Source organism: Plectrocnemia conspersa, unplaced genomic scaffold (assembly GCF_051122295.1).
Source record: "Plectrocnemia conspersa isolate PC_06_02 unplaced genomic scaffold, ASM5112229v1 ptg000012l, whole genome shotgun sequence".
Lineage (NCBI taxonomy): Eukaryota > Metazoa > Arthropoda > Insecta > Trichoptera > Polycentropodidae > Plectrocnemia > Plectrocnemia conspersa.
Genome location: NW_028277176.1, coordinates 2,021,294 through 2,035,524, shown reverse-complemented (window position 1 = coordinate 2,035,524; position 14,231 = coordinate 2,021,294). Strand labels below are relative to the sequence as shown.

Genomic DNA, 14,231 nt, shown 5'->3' with positions numbered 1-14,231 from the left:
CTTTTGACGTGGATTTTTGACTTCTGAGAAAGGGATGATTGTTTTTGCGCTCTTCTATTGGTTAAAATTCTATTTATATGGTAGATCACGAAGCATATCCACAATCACGGCGAAGGCACGATTTTATTGCTTTTGACGTGAATTTTTGACTTCTGAGAAGTGACAATTGGTCAAAATTCTGTTTATACGTAATTTTCAATATTGTTATAAAAGTCGTAGTATGAACGCTAGATTACCGAGCGTACGATTTTAGACGATTTTATTGCTTTTGCCGTGAATTCTAAGCAGGAATTTGACCGGAAAAATGTCTTTTAATGAAATACTGTGAATCTTAATGAAATGGAAATATTAAAAAACGACGTCTTTTTTTTTTTATTTTTGCCCCTTTCTGGAAAAATATGAAATGACACCCCTGCTTATGTTATTGTGTTAAAAATAGCAACCTCATTATAATTAGTCAAATACGGACCTCGTCCCAAGCCAGATATCTATTTTTGCCATGGTGAAGTAGTTGGCTAGTCAAGAGAGTTCTCAGAAATATTTAATAAGATTTCGCTTCCATGGACAGGACCGACATGCAAAACTCTTTTCGACGTTGAAATTTCATATAGAGGGTGATGTTTAACTCTTAAGGAATGGTATTTCATTTTGTTATGTTTCATTTTTATGGAAAGAATAAAATGACATTGCATTATTTTATTTTTTATTTGATGCAATGTCCGATGAGTCTAAAAATTAACTATAGATATATTTTTGTCATTTATGCTAGAGCTTTATTACTTTCGAGAATGAATAATAATAATATTTACCGTTCAAAGTAGTAATTACAATATTATATCACATAATTAAAAGTGTTTTTCATAAGACTTGAGACTGACTGCTTCTTCGGTCAATGTCCACAACTTTTTGCCGAATTCAAGATCCTTCACCTTAAAAGAAGTTCTTCCTAGTCCGCAATTGTCAAAGTAACACCCGGTAACATTTGAAAGTTTTGTTGAAACACATGCATAAATTGATGTCTGTGCTCCTTCTTCAGTTGACTGAAATAAAATCATAATCTATAACTAAAATTCTTTTAAAGGTAATATAAATTAATACCTTACCCTGAAAATCAAGCCTAAAACATAATTCCATGTGAAGCGTACTAAGAAGTTTCTAGTTCTAAGTATTTCTGAAGGAAAAGCTCCCGGATGCAAGCTATTAACGGTGACACCTAAACATTCAAAAAGAATATATAAAATGTAATTTTGAGGTAGTGTAATACTACTCAAAATGGCTAAAAGTTCATATAAAGAAAATATTAATACTGTATATCCTTTTTTTTAATATATAAACTTAGAGTATTTTATAGAGTGCAATTCAGAAATAAATTCAAATTTATTAAGATGATAAATAATAATACCTGTGCCTTTCAACTTTGCTGCTAGCTCATTGGAGAACATTATCAATGCTAATTTGCTATTGGCGTACAAAACTCTGTTATTCCTTTTAGGAAATTTCAACTTTGCCAAATCCAATGATGCAATCCAGTGCATTATTGAAGAAACGTTTACAATTCGACTAGGAGATGATTGTTTCATTTTCTCTTAAAAAAATATATTTTATAAGCATTGTTAATCAGTATCCGGCATTATTACTATTAATTGTTATTGTATTGTTGTAAAATAATCAGGTAGCTAGCATTATCCTTGGCAATGTAATTGATTGATTGTTTCGCCACAGCAAACAACTGCAAAATTACTTGGTATCAACGATAAAATCTACAAAAACAGATTCTCTATATCATATCACTATGATAACAAAAATATACTTATATGAAAAATAAGAAATGAATTTGAATATCAAAAATTTAATATATTTTAAAAGTAAAAATCTGTTTTATGTTCCATTTACTATACAATTTATATTATTATGTTTGTTTGCTTAACACTGCAATATGATTTTGTACGGAACCTCTGCTGCTAATTTCTAAGTCAGATCTAGGCTGTTCTAAAATAATATTGTAGGGGGCCTATTTATGTATATTTATTTAGGTTTATTATGGCCAAAACTTAGAGGCACTCTGGTAACACTGGCTCTTTACTTGCCGACTCTGGCGGTTTCGCACGCCGGTACGGGCCCCGCGCACCGTTCACCGTATAATATATAAATAATAAACCTGTAACTTCTTCAATTCAATAAAATACTACTGCAGCGGCTCAATCTGTTTCTAATTGCCACCCTCTCCTCCCGTCGCCAAAATATTATTTAGCTATTATAGATAATTACATATATTACAGCAAAATAGTATTGATTCAGTTACAGTTCAGTTACTTATACATATACATATTATTAAATTCAACAATTTCACGATTTAATAGATGATGCCAGTTGTAGCACATTCAAATTACTCAACTGACAAAATAATGGACAATAAGTTACCTAGTTGAGTCATTAAATTACTACAGCACAAATTTATTCTTCAGATTGGTAGTCCTATTATGCTGCTGAAGGTATTAAATACAATATATTATTGAGACTTATTGCTGCAAAAAAAATTACAGATGTACATCAACTGCGAATACCTAGATGAGAACAAATTAATACTATCTGAGAGATGGTTAAGAAGTCGGATAGCTGTGCTTATTGGGGAATGACTAATACTTTTGTTTTTGTATGTAGAACATAAAACAATACTCAGGAACACAAGCACTGATAATTTGATTGCAGATAAATCCAGAAACTTCGGATTGTGTATATTCCCTACCAACAGTTTAAAAAATACTCGTTGACGCGACTCAAGGAAATCATATCCCAGTTTACATTGTAAGAATTTTATGTAAAATAAAAATGGATATTTATATTCCTTCGTGTATAGGTATCCGAAAAAGCTTTCTCGGACCCTTTGTATTAAAAGTGAGTCGATTACATTATTTGGTTACCAAACCAGAAAAGCGTGCTCAATAGTATTGCGCACTAAGTGATTATACAAGGTACAAAGTTCCCTCGAACTACACAATTTATACGCCTATCACAAAAAAATCCCAACATCTTAGAGGTACTATGTTTTCTTTACACTGATGGAATCTGTAGTCCACTTTAAATAGGACACCCATATCGGTTACTACTTCTAGGAAATGTAGCACATTAAAATTGATCACATATAGATTTTCATTATCAAGTTTTCTACAATCTTCGATGGACATAATAAAAAAAAATGATGGATATAAAAATAAATATCTTACAAATTCAATTATTTTACACTAGCTTAGTAAATCACTCTGAATTCAATTTTGAGATTAAGATTATCTATTGGATCCATAATTACAATATTAATTATGTAAAAATCTGTAATTTAGTAGTTACCTTTTTAATTAACCTACCTAGTAAAATATTAGTAAACAAAAACGGAGCAAAGTAGTTCACTTGCATTAAAGCGTCCAGATTGTCTTCGGTCACAATCTGACCCAATTCAGCAGCTCCAGCATTGTTCAACAGAATATCGATTTTCTTCTCTTCCTTGATCAGTTCATTAGCGCACTTTCTTACACTAGTCAACGAAGCAAAATCAACATGCTTCAACTAAAAGTAAATTCGTTATAAAATAATAATTATTTTTATCACTGAAACGTCTTACTAACGTCGACTTTAAAGTTTCCCGTGTCTCTAATTATGGCATCTTTGGCTTTTTCCGCTTTCTGCATATCCCTACAAACCATTATAATCCTGGCGCCTCTTCTAGCGAAGTCTTTAGCGCATACATAACCAATTCCTTTAAAAATAAGGTGATTTAACTATTCATATATAGTATTTATATTGTAAATTGATGGTTCTCCATAAATATTCACCAGTATTTGCTCCGGTGATTACCACAACCTTATCAACGAGTCGTTCCGTGCCTTTATACATTCTAGATATATATTTTACATACAATTTCAATAAAACAAAGAATGCACCGATGGTACAAAAAATAAATGTGCAACCCGAATTCATGTTTAAAAATTAAAAATTACAATAAGAGATGTTTTTTACGCGAATATCTTCAACGCACTGATGCTGTTTGTCCCTTACTCCAATTAAGTAAAACATCATTATCAAGGTTCATAATAATTATTACATATCAACCGGTTAAATGATTTGCAGCATTGTACTTGAAATATAATTATAAAATTATCGTCACATAATTGTGTTATTTGTGTCAGGTTGCTTTACGAGTGATTAACACGCAGATTTACAGATAAACTTTTATTTCAACAATTAGTATCACAAAACATAACAAGAGGATCTACTATTAAAATTCAACAAATTATAATATACGCAATATTGTCAATTTGTACTACTTATTATAAATACGATGTATAATATGATGTATTGCAGAGATTATTCCTCGCATATACTATATAAAAATGAAATACTGACTTAGATGACTTGATCAAAGCTGAATAGCTTAATAATTATTTAAGCAGAGCTAATGTTTATTTATAATAATTATTGTATTTAGAATACGTTCAATAAATAATGGTTTGATATATTAAATACCAAGAATTGTGTAAATTTGACTATAAACATTGAAAGGCGATTTCACTTCAGGTTTCCGATAACGGCGTAAGTAAACTCGATGGTTGTAGCTTGTCCTCCAATGTCCCTCGTCTTAACTTTACCGGCTTTGAGCACTCTGAAATTTTTAATTGGATTATTATAACAGATACGACATAATGAAATCTAACTTTGATTCAATACTTTTCAATTGAATTTTTAATTGTGGTTGCATATTGCGGCAAGTTGATGTGGTTCAGCATTTTTACGGCGCACAGCAACATGGCTGTTGGATTAGCAACGTTCTTTCCCACTGCTTCAGAGAATGTGTGACGCGCACCCTAAATTATAAAATATAGTTTTAATTTTTATTTTTGCTAAGTGACTATATTCGCTGGTATTTAATAGCATAATAATAATACTACACAATAGGTCAATAGTATGGTCTGTGAGTAATACACAAAGGACCTGGGTTTAAATCCCATATTGATGCCTTAAAGTATTAAATTGCTAATTCCATATTTCACAACTTTACAGGAGAAACAAAAAACTAAATAGACAACTTGAAAATAGGAAAATAAATCAATATCTCAATTTTCTTGATTTTCACCTAAAAGTAGAGTTAGAAAATTTATATTTTAACTTGCCAGACTATCATTTATCATATTTACCGGTTCAAATACAACGCAACGAGCGCTGAAAGAAGCTCCAGCTACCACACCAGCTCCGCCCACCAGTCCAGAAGCTATATTATCGATGATGTTGCCATATAAATTGGGCATGACCATCACGTCGAATTGATGCGGATTCGATACCATTTGCATGGTGCAGTTGTCGACGATCATGGTTTCAAATTCGATCTTCGGATACAGTATGGCCATCTATCAATCGAATATTAACAATATAGTCATTGCTAGTAATTAATTTTAATAAATAGCTTTGCATACTTCTTGACAGCTTTTCATAAAGAGACCGTCTCCGAGCTTCATGATGTTCGCTTTATGAACGGCGGTGACTTTCTTACGTCCGTTCTTGACGGCATAGTCGAAGGCAAACTTGGCAATGCGTTGAGATTTAGCCTTCGTGACAATTTTCAAACATTCGACCACACCTTGAATAAAAAAATGTAATTTATAAACAAATAATGTCAATAAACGCAAAACACATTTAGAAACAAACCAGGTATGCATTCGTGCTCCAAAGCGGAGTATTCGCCTTCGGTCTGTTCGCGAATAATGACGCAGTCAACGTTCGAATGTCTACTCTTAACACCCGGCAAGGATTTTACATGTACGACGTTAGCATACAAATCCAACTCATTTCTCAACTTCATGTTCAACGTTTGTAATTCTCCAGTGTGAGAGTAATCAGGAGTCGACAAAATACCCTGAAAATACAATCAAACATATTAATTGATTATTCCAAACCTTCCAAATTTTTTGGTGTATGTGTATAAAAAATTTAAACTTGAAATCTTTATTTTTATGCATTAAAGCTCCGGCAAACAAGGATAGAAACACATTCAGTGGCAAAGCAACAAAATCCATTATATATATTATACTAAGGGTGGTTTTGAAGGCTCTTAGTGACAAATAATTTATTCCAAGTTATATGATTTTTTATATATTATATGAAATTTTACATATTCTTAATAAATATGTAAAATTTAAGAAATATTTTACACTATACTAACAAAAATTTGCCAAATACTAAACTTTTGAAACACTTGTTTTACACAATATACATATGAATAACTTAAATTACAGTAGACTCCCGGAGAACACCTGCAGTTCATCCCCAACAACACGCTTTCACTCCCCAAGAGCACGAATCACGTCATAGCGTTCCCCCGTATAGCGTACTTTTTGTTACTGTTTGTCCCTTGACTTCGCTAGACGTATTCTGTGACAGGCGAAACGCCGCGCGCTATAACATTCCAGGAATATTCATCACAATTCAGGAAGAAAATATTTATTTTTGTATAGCTATGAAAAAAATTATGATCAAGCAAATCAATGTACACGTTTTTTTAATACATTATGTATACAATTTTCAGAGGGATTCAACCATTCTAATTTTTTATAATAAAATTATTTATTTATGTAATACATATCTATTACAAATTTAAAAATGTAGTAACGAATCATTAAATACATTTAGATATATGATATAAAACACTTTATATCCAACATTAAAATTTTAGTACATTTAAAATAATATGTAATCTTTCTAAACTTAGCAATTTTTTATTTCAAAATTTAAATGCAAAACCCATGTAAATATCTATAATAATTTATTCAATACGACTTGCACAGAGCAACCTGCTGAATTAAAAAAAAATAGAAAAATGTCAAGCACCATATTATAAAATTCGAGAAGAAATGCAGACAGAAGACAATAAAGAAAATTATCCTGTTAATAATAAAAGTGGTGATGAAATTAAGTTATTAAAAAGGTCTCGATGGAACGTGATATTAGATGACACTGACAGTATTTAAATGCATAATTACAAGATTTAAGATGTTTAACTTTTTTCATTTTTACCATTATTGTTTGTTATAAGTATATATAATTAAAAGTAAAATAAAAATAATTTATTGACTAGTATCCTTTTAATTTCTCACACTTAAAGGTAATATAAGTTCAGTCCTAATGAGAATATTTCAGTTAAAAATATAACTGTAGAACAAATACACATGTACATAAAAATAAAAGTTGTTGAGTTTAGCTCCCCTGCCTTAAGCTGAGAAATACAACTGTAAAAAATACAAATATGCTTAATCACAAAAGGGCCGAAACCGATCTATTTTTTCAAATTAGTTTTCCACTATTTGTTACGAGATCGATTAGTTTTGTTTGTACTTGTCGGCGATACCTGCTATGACCGAAGTTCATAGAATTAATTTGTCACAATATCAGAAAGGCCTTAGTATCGTAAATATTTTTACGATCATCTTAAAAACAGATGTGCATTCCCATTTTTGTGAAGATCTTTATATTGTTTTGAGCTGCAAATTAACTCATATTTAAAAACTGTAGAATTAGCAAATACAACTGTGTCATAATTTTTCTTTATTAATTTCGGAACATGTGCATAATTTTTTCTCGCGTTTTTGAAACTATTAAGTTGCAACAAAATATAGTAAAAACGATCAGCTTGCAAGAATTTCTAAATATTTATAAGGATTTACCAAAATATATACAAGGTAGAGAATTTTAAGATTTGATAATGGTCTAAATATGCATGGCGAAATAAATGATAGTAAGTCTCGAATTTTAGAGAAATACAAAAGCGCCCTATTTTCTCCCTGCGGTGCACATTTGTTAAATTGGGTCAATGCTGCAAAATTAACCAAGATGTGATATCATTTTTTGGACATACAGAAAGCTTCTATTTTTTTTCTATCACTCTGGGAAGTGTAGAGAAGATATGTACGTACCATTATCACTCAAGTTTATCAAACAAAAGGTGAAGTGAGAGAATCCAAGCTGTGTAACCGATTGTTAAAAGATGAATATATAATTAATTCCATTATCTCTTAATACAACGAAAGTTTTTAAAAAATGCTTCTTGTCTTACAAAGATCTGTTAATGACAATGTTTTGTCACAAAATTTTAGCGAGTAATAACATCAATGTTGTTATACAAAGTAAAGGAATATCTCTCGATGTTGAAATTGCTCTTATTAAAGATTTAGCCAAAGAGATGTGACTCTTGGGAAATTAATTTTCAAGAGACAAAACTAGTTTCTGATATTTTAGGAGAGCAAAAAGTCATGAAAATTGAACAGAAGGAAAAGTTGTTGAAAGCGAAGAACATTGTGAAAAAAAATTCGCTAAAACTTTTAAATTCAATTTTCGAGAAAAAAAGATTTTTCAGTGGATTAAGGAATTCAATGACACAAGAACGGCTCAATGACTCATCAATCTTGTGCATTGAAAATTATATAGGCAAGAAAAGAAATAAAAAAAATTAGATTTGTATGTACGTATTGCAAATATTTGCATTATCCCCGAGTACACGCTCCCACTTACCACGCCCCATATGTACTGTGTTATCTGGGAGTCTAATGTTGAAAGTGTAATATTGAAAGGTTTGGAACATTGAGATAAATAAATCGTTTCTGGTACATACCTTGAGACAGATTTTGTTTTTTGAAATGGATCCTGCGACATCTTCGAGAGGCGCGCTCAAAGTTGGGTTTACTTCAGAGAAAAAGTACGATTCAAAGTCGACTGGAACATTAGCCGCCTATAAATCAAAAGTCGTATATTAGATTACCCTTAGCTTAATATGAAAATGACTCTTAACTGAATATTTGTCAATACCTTAAACACTTCTTGGACTGAATAGACGAGTTCCGGACCGACTCCGTCTCCCGGAATCAACGTACATCTCGTTCTACCCTCTTTGGTTTTACCTTGCTGAAAACATTCAGTGAAAATAAAAGTCCACACTTCACAATTTATACATACGAGGGTAATTTATTAGGAAACGAATATACATATATTTGTTCGAAAGTTAGATGTTAATCATACAAGTTAGATTATTCGACATTCGGATAGACACTACAAGCACAGTTCTTAATATCTTGGGGGTGGGGAAAAAGTAATATTAAACACGATGCACTAATCTGCAATTAATCATAATCATAATTATCACAAAACCCAACCAATTAACGTTGATATTTGACGATAACATATTACCTTGTGATAACGCATCTATGATAAATACGGTGTAAAATAAACGATTACTACTTAAAAAATACTTATAAACGACAATATAATATTAATATTATTATAGACGAGAATTAGTGAGCTCACCGGGAAAACAGAGACGAGATCGCTTTGTATACCTACGTCTTTTTGGTTCAATACTACCGTGGAGTGAACGGACCTCTTGGTGAAATTTTGGGAACCCTGAAACGTAATAAGTCTAAATTGTAAGCAAATTATATTTTAGGAAATTAAGCTAATATAAAATAACAACCTGCAATAAGGTAAGTCGAAGGGCACGACCTGCTAATGCCATTTTGATTGAAAACAGTAGAAGCTTCGATCAAGTACGTAACAGCTGAGGGCTGCCAGTAATATTGCCACACTTTTATTTCGCGAGTGACACTTAGCTTCGAACGACGCTAAAATAGCTAATAAAAGAGCTAACGCAACAATAAAATAACCATTACATTACTTTTAAACTATGGGTGCATCATTCATTAATAGATGATAAATTTATGCTGTTCATTTATTCATCAAAGACGCGAGAAATTCTGAGAATATAGCAAACTTTGTAGAAAATTAAAAACTTTCCATCAAAAACGTCATTTAAGCAATTTTGGCAATTTGCCCAAAAAAAATGTATGACGTTTAATAAAATTCCATGATTTTTAATAAAATTAAAATATTAAAAAAATGATCACTGACTGGCCAAATTTCTCCCTCCCCCCTCCCCTCTCGAAAAATGCTGAAATGATGTCCCTGATTCTATACCAGAGATTCTCGAAGAAAATCTATTAAAAAAAGCAGTTTTTAAGCCATCCCGATAATATTTTTTAAAACATATACTTTCAGTGAAATCATATCGGAATTCATTTTCATCGGTATATATATTTTTAACAGTGAAAACATAATTTCTCTGGTATGTGCTAGTAAAATTATATGCTTTCAACTTTTCCATGCGTAATCATATTATACGTTTACATACTTATCATTATTTATTTATATGCGATGAATGTGTATTTCTTTGGTGAACTTATATTTACACTAGTGAAGTCCAAATACATTTGCACCAGTAGATATATATTTCTACTGGTGAAAATGTATTTGTATCTTTAGAAACTAAACCAGTCCGATTCAATTCAGTGAATAGACGCATTAAAAATATTGGGAAGGCTAGGAGACAGTCGATCATCCAACAATCCATTATCCCAAAAATTCGGAAGAAAGCTTTTAAAAATAGAAACAGAAGCCACACACGCACGGATCTGCCTGCCGGATCTGTCCGAGATGGATGTGCGGCGGACAAATCCAACCAACAGTATCTGTCCGCCGTCTGTCCGTTGTCCGTACACAAAACGAACGGGTTTGACATGGACACGCAGATCCGAGCATCCGAGTTTTGCTTGATGTCAAAACAATAATCAATTACATGGTTTACAATTAAAAATAATTGTAAGCAATGTAATTGATCATTGTTTTGACGCCAATCGCCATTAGTTATTCTTCTAGTACTGTAAGGATAGGGTTTCATAATATGCTTGTTTAGTTGAAATACAGAATCACCTAAAAACGCGTAAATCTGATGTCCGATAAGACTTGAGTCCGAGTTTGCGTGTGTGGCGAAGCTCGGACAGATCTGTTCGGGTGTTTGTCGGACAAATCCGTACGTGTGTGCTTAGCATAAATCGATACAGCCACCTCTCTGTCCACAATTAACTCGCCTGTCGTTAAGGTGATCAGATTTTGAACATATCAAAAAAGGACAAAAGGAGGACAAATTACTGCGGACAGACGGCAGACAGATCCATCTGTGGTTCTTAACACCACACACTGTTGGAATTGTCCGCCGGACAAATCTGATGGCCAAACCCGTGCGTGTGTGGCCAGCTATTTAGCAAGGGCTTTCAAAAAACAGTTTTGTTTTTTTACTTGTTTTAATCATCTTCGTAAAATTAAGATATTTTTCCCTAAGCTATTGTTTTAAATTTTTATTTAAAAAAATAAATATGTAAATAAATAATTGTTTTAAAATATGCAAGAAAACTAATTTCATTGCTTATAAATATAGTATTAATGATAAAATAACCTGAAATAAAAAATGGCAAATAAGAAAAAATGTATTTTTTATATCTGAGAATATAGATGCGCAAAGTTTTTTATTTTAGCTTTCATAGTATGTGTATGTGCAAAAAAATGATAAATTATAAAAAATTAAAATAAAATACATATAAAATATAATGGACAGAAATAAATTTATTGACAAGAAATATTATTACAATATTATTTTACACATAGTCAAAATTTAGAGGAAATATATTCAAAATATTATAATATAAAAATATATAAAAAGTACTACGAACAATCAAACGATATTAAAATTAGAAATTAAAAAGATATGTATTTCTGTTGATTTCTCTTTTATAAAACTGATAAAAACTGAACATACTAGAAACACAACTTCCAAGCGCTAAATGAAATTTGTGACTTCTTTTTTAACTAGAAAAAGACGATGTAATATTGTATGAATGTGTTTTTAAATTTATAATTCAGTATTTCTAATCTCCAACATAATTAAAAAGGTACTTGACGGCAGCAGAATATTGATTATTTAAATATTTACTTGAACCAATTGATTATTTGTTCGGTTTTGGCCGAACCTTTCACTAAAAAAGATGACCTGAAGAAACCGTTTTTGGAACGGATTTTGATTAAAAAATCTGTATTCTTTATTTAATTAAAAAATAATCGTAGAGCACGGTTAATCGAGTAAAAAAAGCAGGTTTTTAATAAATGACCAAAAAAACGGATAATCGGTTTTAACCGGTTTGGGTGCTCTAGTAATTAGCTAAGTCGCTTACGTATATTTTAATAACAGTTTTAAAATGGCAGTATTTTGAATAATATGTAAACGCAGACGTGCGAAAATGGTCGTTCGCGTTATAAAAGAACAAGTTGTTTTATTACATGTACGCTCACCAAGCAATTTTAGATTTTTTTTAGCAACATTGAAAGTTTTTGAAGGAAATAATCTGCATTAATTTTTATTTTCGCCGCCCCAAAAGACCGCCTATGCAGCCTGCCCCTGACTGAATTACACATAAATATGTGATGTGCTTTTTCTACAAAAGTATTACTGGCCTCTCATCATCATCAGCGCGTTGTGGTCCTTCTGTACCTCTACTCTCTCTTTAATTTAGCAATTTTGTTGAGTAAAGTCACTGCTAGAGGTAACAATCAGCAACAGCAATTATTATATTTGCAAATATAGTACAAAAAAATATAAAAATAAAATTATATTTTAAATCTAGATTTACTTTTGAAGTTATCTTGAATGTCTTTTCAAGAAAAATGTTTTTAACATGATTTTGCCTTTCGTTATGATAATAACACAGACTTTGTAGTAATTTTTTACCGGAAGAGTTGTAAAAGTTATAGTGATGCTGTTAGCATACTTCTGAGTGTATTTTACCTCTGCATCAGGATCCTCAATTAACTGGTTAGCTAGTACGACATAGTTAGCTTCATTAGAGCTCATTGGATGCTTTTTCATATGATACACTGCCGACTCTTTCGATCCAAAGCGTATGCTCCTATTATTTGCCTGTTTTCTAACAAGCCAAATGATCTCATCCTGATTCAAATCAGTGTCAATTATAGAATGCGGAAACTTTTCATCGTCGTCGTAGGCCATATGATTATCTTCAACAGTTCGTAAAGCTTGATTAAAACTGGTTTTCACGTTTTCTTTCGTCATACTATTGAGAGCATTTTCCGCTAATAATTTAAAATATAGAAAACATATTTTTTTATTTTGTAAATCAATAATATTTACTTTTTATTAAATAACTAATATACACAACATACCTGCTTCCTTGAAACTCAATCTTTGATCATTACACAGTTGAGTATCTCTTGCCATATCGAAACTGTAGGCGAAATAGTTCAAATATGGACAGAATTTTGTTATGCTCGTCGGATCCATAAATTTCACAAATTCTACTGCCTTTTTCATAAAGCCTGGATTATAAGTATCGTAAGTCAGCATTTTGTTTCGCACCTACTTGTACAAAAAAATTAAGTAAAACCTATTAGTAAGTAAGATAAACCTGCCGTCGACAGTACCTTATCAATGCGATCTAATTCAATGGCTGTAAGTTGATCGGCGTCAATTTTCTTGATTCGTAAATTCCTAAACCATGTAGGTGTGTCAACACATTTATTTTGTTGTGAATTAGCTAAATAAAATAAATAGAATTATTATATCAAGAATTTTATAATACAGGATGATTCAATTCGAGTTTCCTATGCTGGGAGCACTGTAAAACAGACAGCTGTCAATAATCACGCGTGTTCAAAATGTCAAATGTTATTTTGCAATAATAAATTTACTAAATGGATCGCTCAACTACCGCTCAACGCGTTAAAATTATAGAATTGTTCTACATAAATAACAATTCTGTACGAAATACGTATCGAAATTTATGAGATGATTATAGTTAATTTCATCGTCCTACTGAGCGAATAATTAGCAACGTAGTGAAAAAATTTGAAAAGACTGGAAGCGTTGGAGATAAAGTAAGGCTTGTGCATCATCGTGGCACCCGTTCAGCCAAAAATATTGCTGCTGTAAGTGAAAGTGTGACCGAAGACCCGGAATAGTCTTATGGCTCCCTTTGGCGCATTTTGCATCTACACTCGTATAAAAATGATATATCACAAGAACTGACGCCCAGAGACCACGGATAGCGAATAACTTACGCAGATTGGGTGTTAGAGCAGCAGAAAGTTAGTTCTGATTTTTAAAAGAAAATATTCTTCTCTAACGAGGCACATTTAAACCTCTTTGGGTATGTCAATAAGCAAAATTGTTGCATATGGGGCGGGAAAATCCTCATTTGATTCCCGGGAGACCCCAAAAATGTATGTTTGGTGCGCATTATGGTCAGGCGGCGTCATTGGGCCTTGCTTTTTTAAAAACGATGAAGGTCGGACTAAAA

General features: G+C 31.8%; 3 protein-coding genes across 4 annotated transcripts; all 3 read right to left on the bottom strand.

The window, feature by feature from the left end:
- Window positions 1-41: 41 nt before the first annotated feature.
- Window positions 42-4,127, bottom strand: LOC148227934 (retinol dehydrogenase 13-like). The gene is made up of 6 exons (XM_088200954.1): window positions 3,828-4,127; window positions 3,621-3,751; window positions 3,363-3,561; window positions 1,403-1,585; window positions 1,104-1,213; window positions 42-1,040 (listed from the first exon to the last, which is right to left on the bottom strand). Exons 1-6 carry the CDS (start codon window positions 3,970-3,972, stop codon window positions 846-848), a joined length of 963 nt encoding a protein of 320 aa, XP_088057080.1. The 5' UTR covers window positions 3,973-4,127; the 3' UTR covers window positions 42-845.
- An 82-nt stretch (window positions 4,128-4,209) lies between these two features.
- Window positions 4,210-9,610, bottom strand: Idh3b (isocitrate dehydrogenase [NAD] subunit beta, mitochondrial). Of its 2 annotated transcripts, none has more exons than XM_088200946.1 (9): window positions 9,506-9,610; window positions 9,340-9,435; window positions 8,845-8,940; window positions 8,651-8,767; window positions 5,695-5,902; window positions 5,463-5,626; window positions 5,187-5,396; window positions 4,720-4,856; window positions 4,210-4,654 (listed from the first exon to the last, which is right to left on the bottom strand). In XM_088200946.1, exons 1-9 carry the CDS (start codon window positions 9,545-9,547, stop codon window positions 4,561-4,563), a joined length of 1,164 nt encoding a protein of 387 aa, XP_088057072.1. In that variant the 5' UTR covers window positions 9,548-9,610; the 3' UTR covers window positions 4,210-4,560. The 2 variants fall into 2 exon arrangements, with proteins under 2 accessions (XP_088057072.1, XP_088057073.1); XM_088200947.1 differs by having other exon boundaries at window positions 9,376-9,435.
- Window positions 9,611-11,467: 1,857 nt separating this feature from the next.
- Window positions 11,468-13,486, bottom strand: LOC148227932 (uncharacterized). The gene is made up of 3 exons (XM_088199772.1): window positions 13,357-13,486; window positions 13,099-13,291; window positions 11,468-13,008 (listed from the first exon to the last, which is right to left on the bottom strand). The coding sequence occupies exons 2-3, from the start codon at window positions 13,277-13,279 to the stop codon at window positions 12,557-12,559; spliced, it is 633 nt and encodes a 210-aa protein (XP_088055898.1). The 5' UTR covers window positions 13,280-13,291; window positions 13,357-13,486; the 3' UTR covers window positions 11,468-12,556.
- Window positions 13,487-14,231: the final 745 nt, after the last annotated feature.

Excerpts from the sequence above, each read along its gene's own strand:
- LOC148227934 (XM_088200954.1), bottom strand. The coding sequence starts at position 3,972 with ATGAATTCGGGTTGCACATTTATTTTTTGTACCATCGGTGCATTCTTT. Across the intron at positions 3,752-3,827 it reads AATCACCGGAGCAAATACTG|GAATTGGTTATGTATGCGCT; the intron begins GTGAATATTTAT and ends TTATTTTTAAAG. Across the intron at positions 1,214-1,402 it reads AGCAAAGTTGAAAGGCACAG|GTGTCACCGTTAATAGCTTG; the intron begins GTATTATTATTT and ends TTGAATGTTTAG.
- Idh3b (XM_088200946.1), bottom strand. The coding sequence starts at position 9,547 with ATGGCATTAGCAGGTCGTGCCCTTCGACTTACCTTATTGCAG. Across the intron at positions 8,941-9,339 it reads ATCTCGTCTCTGTTTTCCCG|CAAGGTAAAACCAAAGAGGG; the intron begins GTGAGCTCACTA and ends GAATGTTTTCAG. Across the intron at positions 4,655-4,719 it reads ATTAAAAATTCAATTGAAAA|AGTGCTCAAAGCCGGTAAAG; the intron begins GTATTGAATCAA and ends TAAAAATTTCAG.
- LOC148227932 (XM_088199772.1), bottom strand. The coding sequence starts at position 13,279 with ATGCTGACTTACGATACTTATAATCCAGGCTTTATGAAAAAGGCAGTA. Across the intron at positions 13,009-13,098 it reads ATTGAGTTTCAAGGAAGCAG|CGGAAAATGCTCTCAATAGT; the intron begins GTATGTTGTGTA and ends TTAAATTATTAG.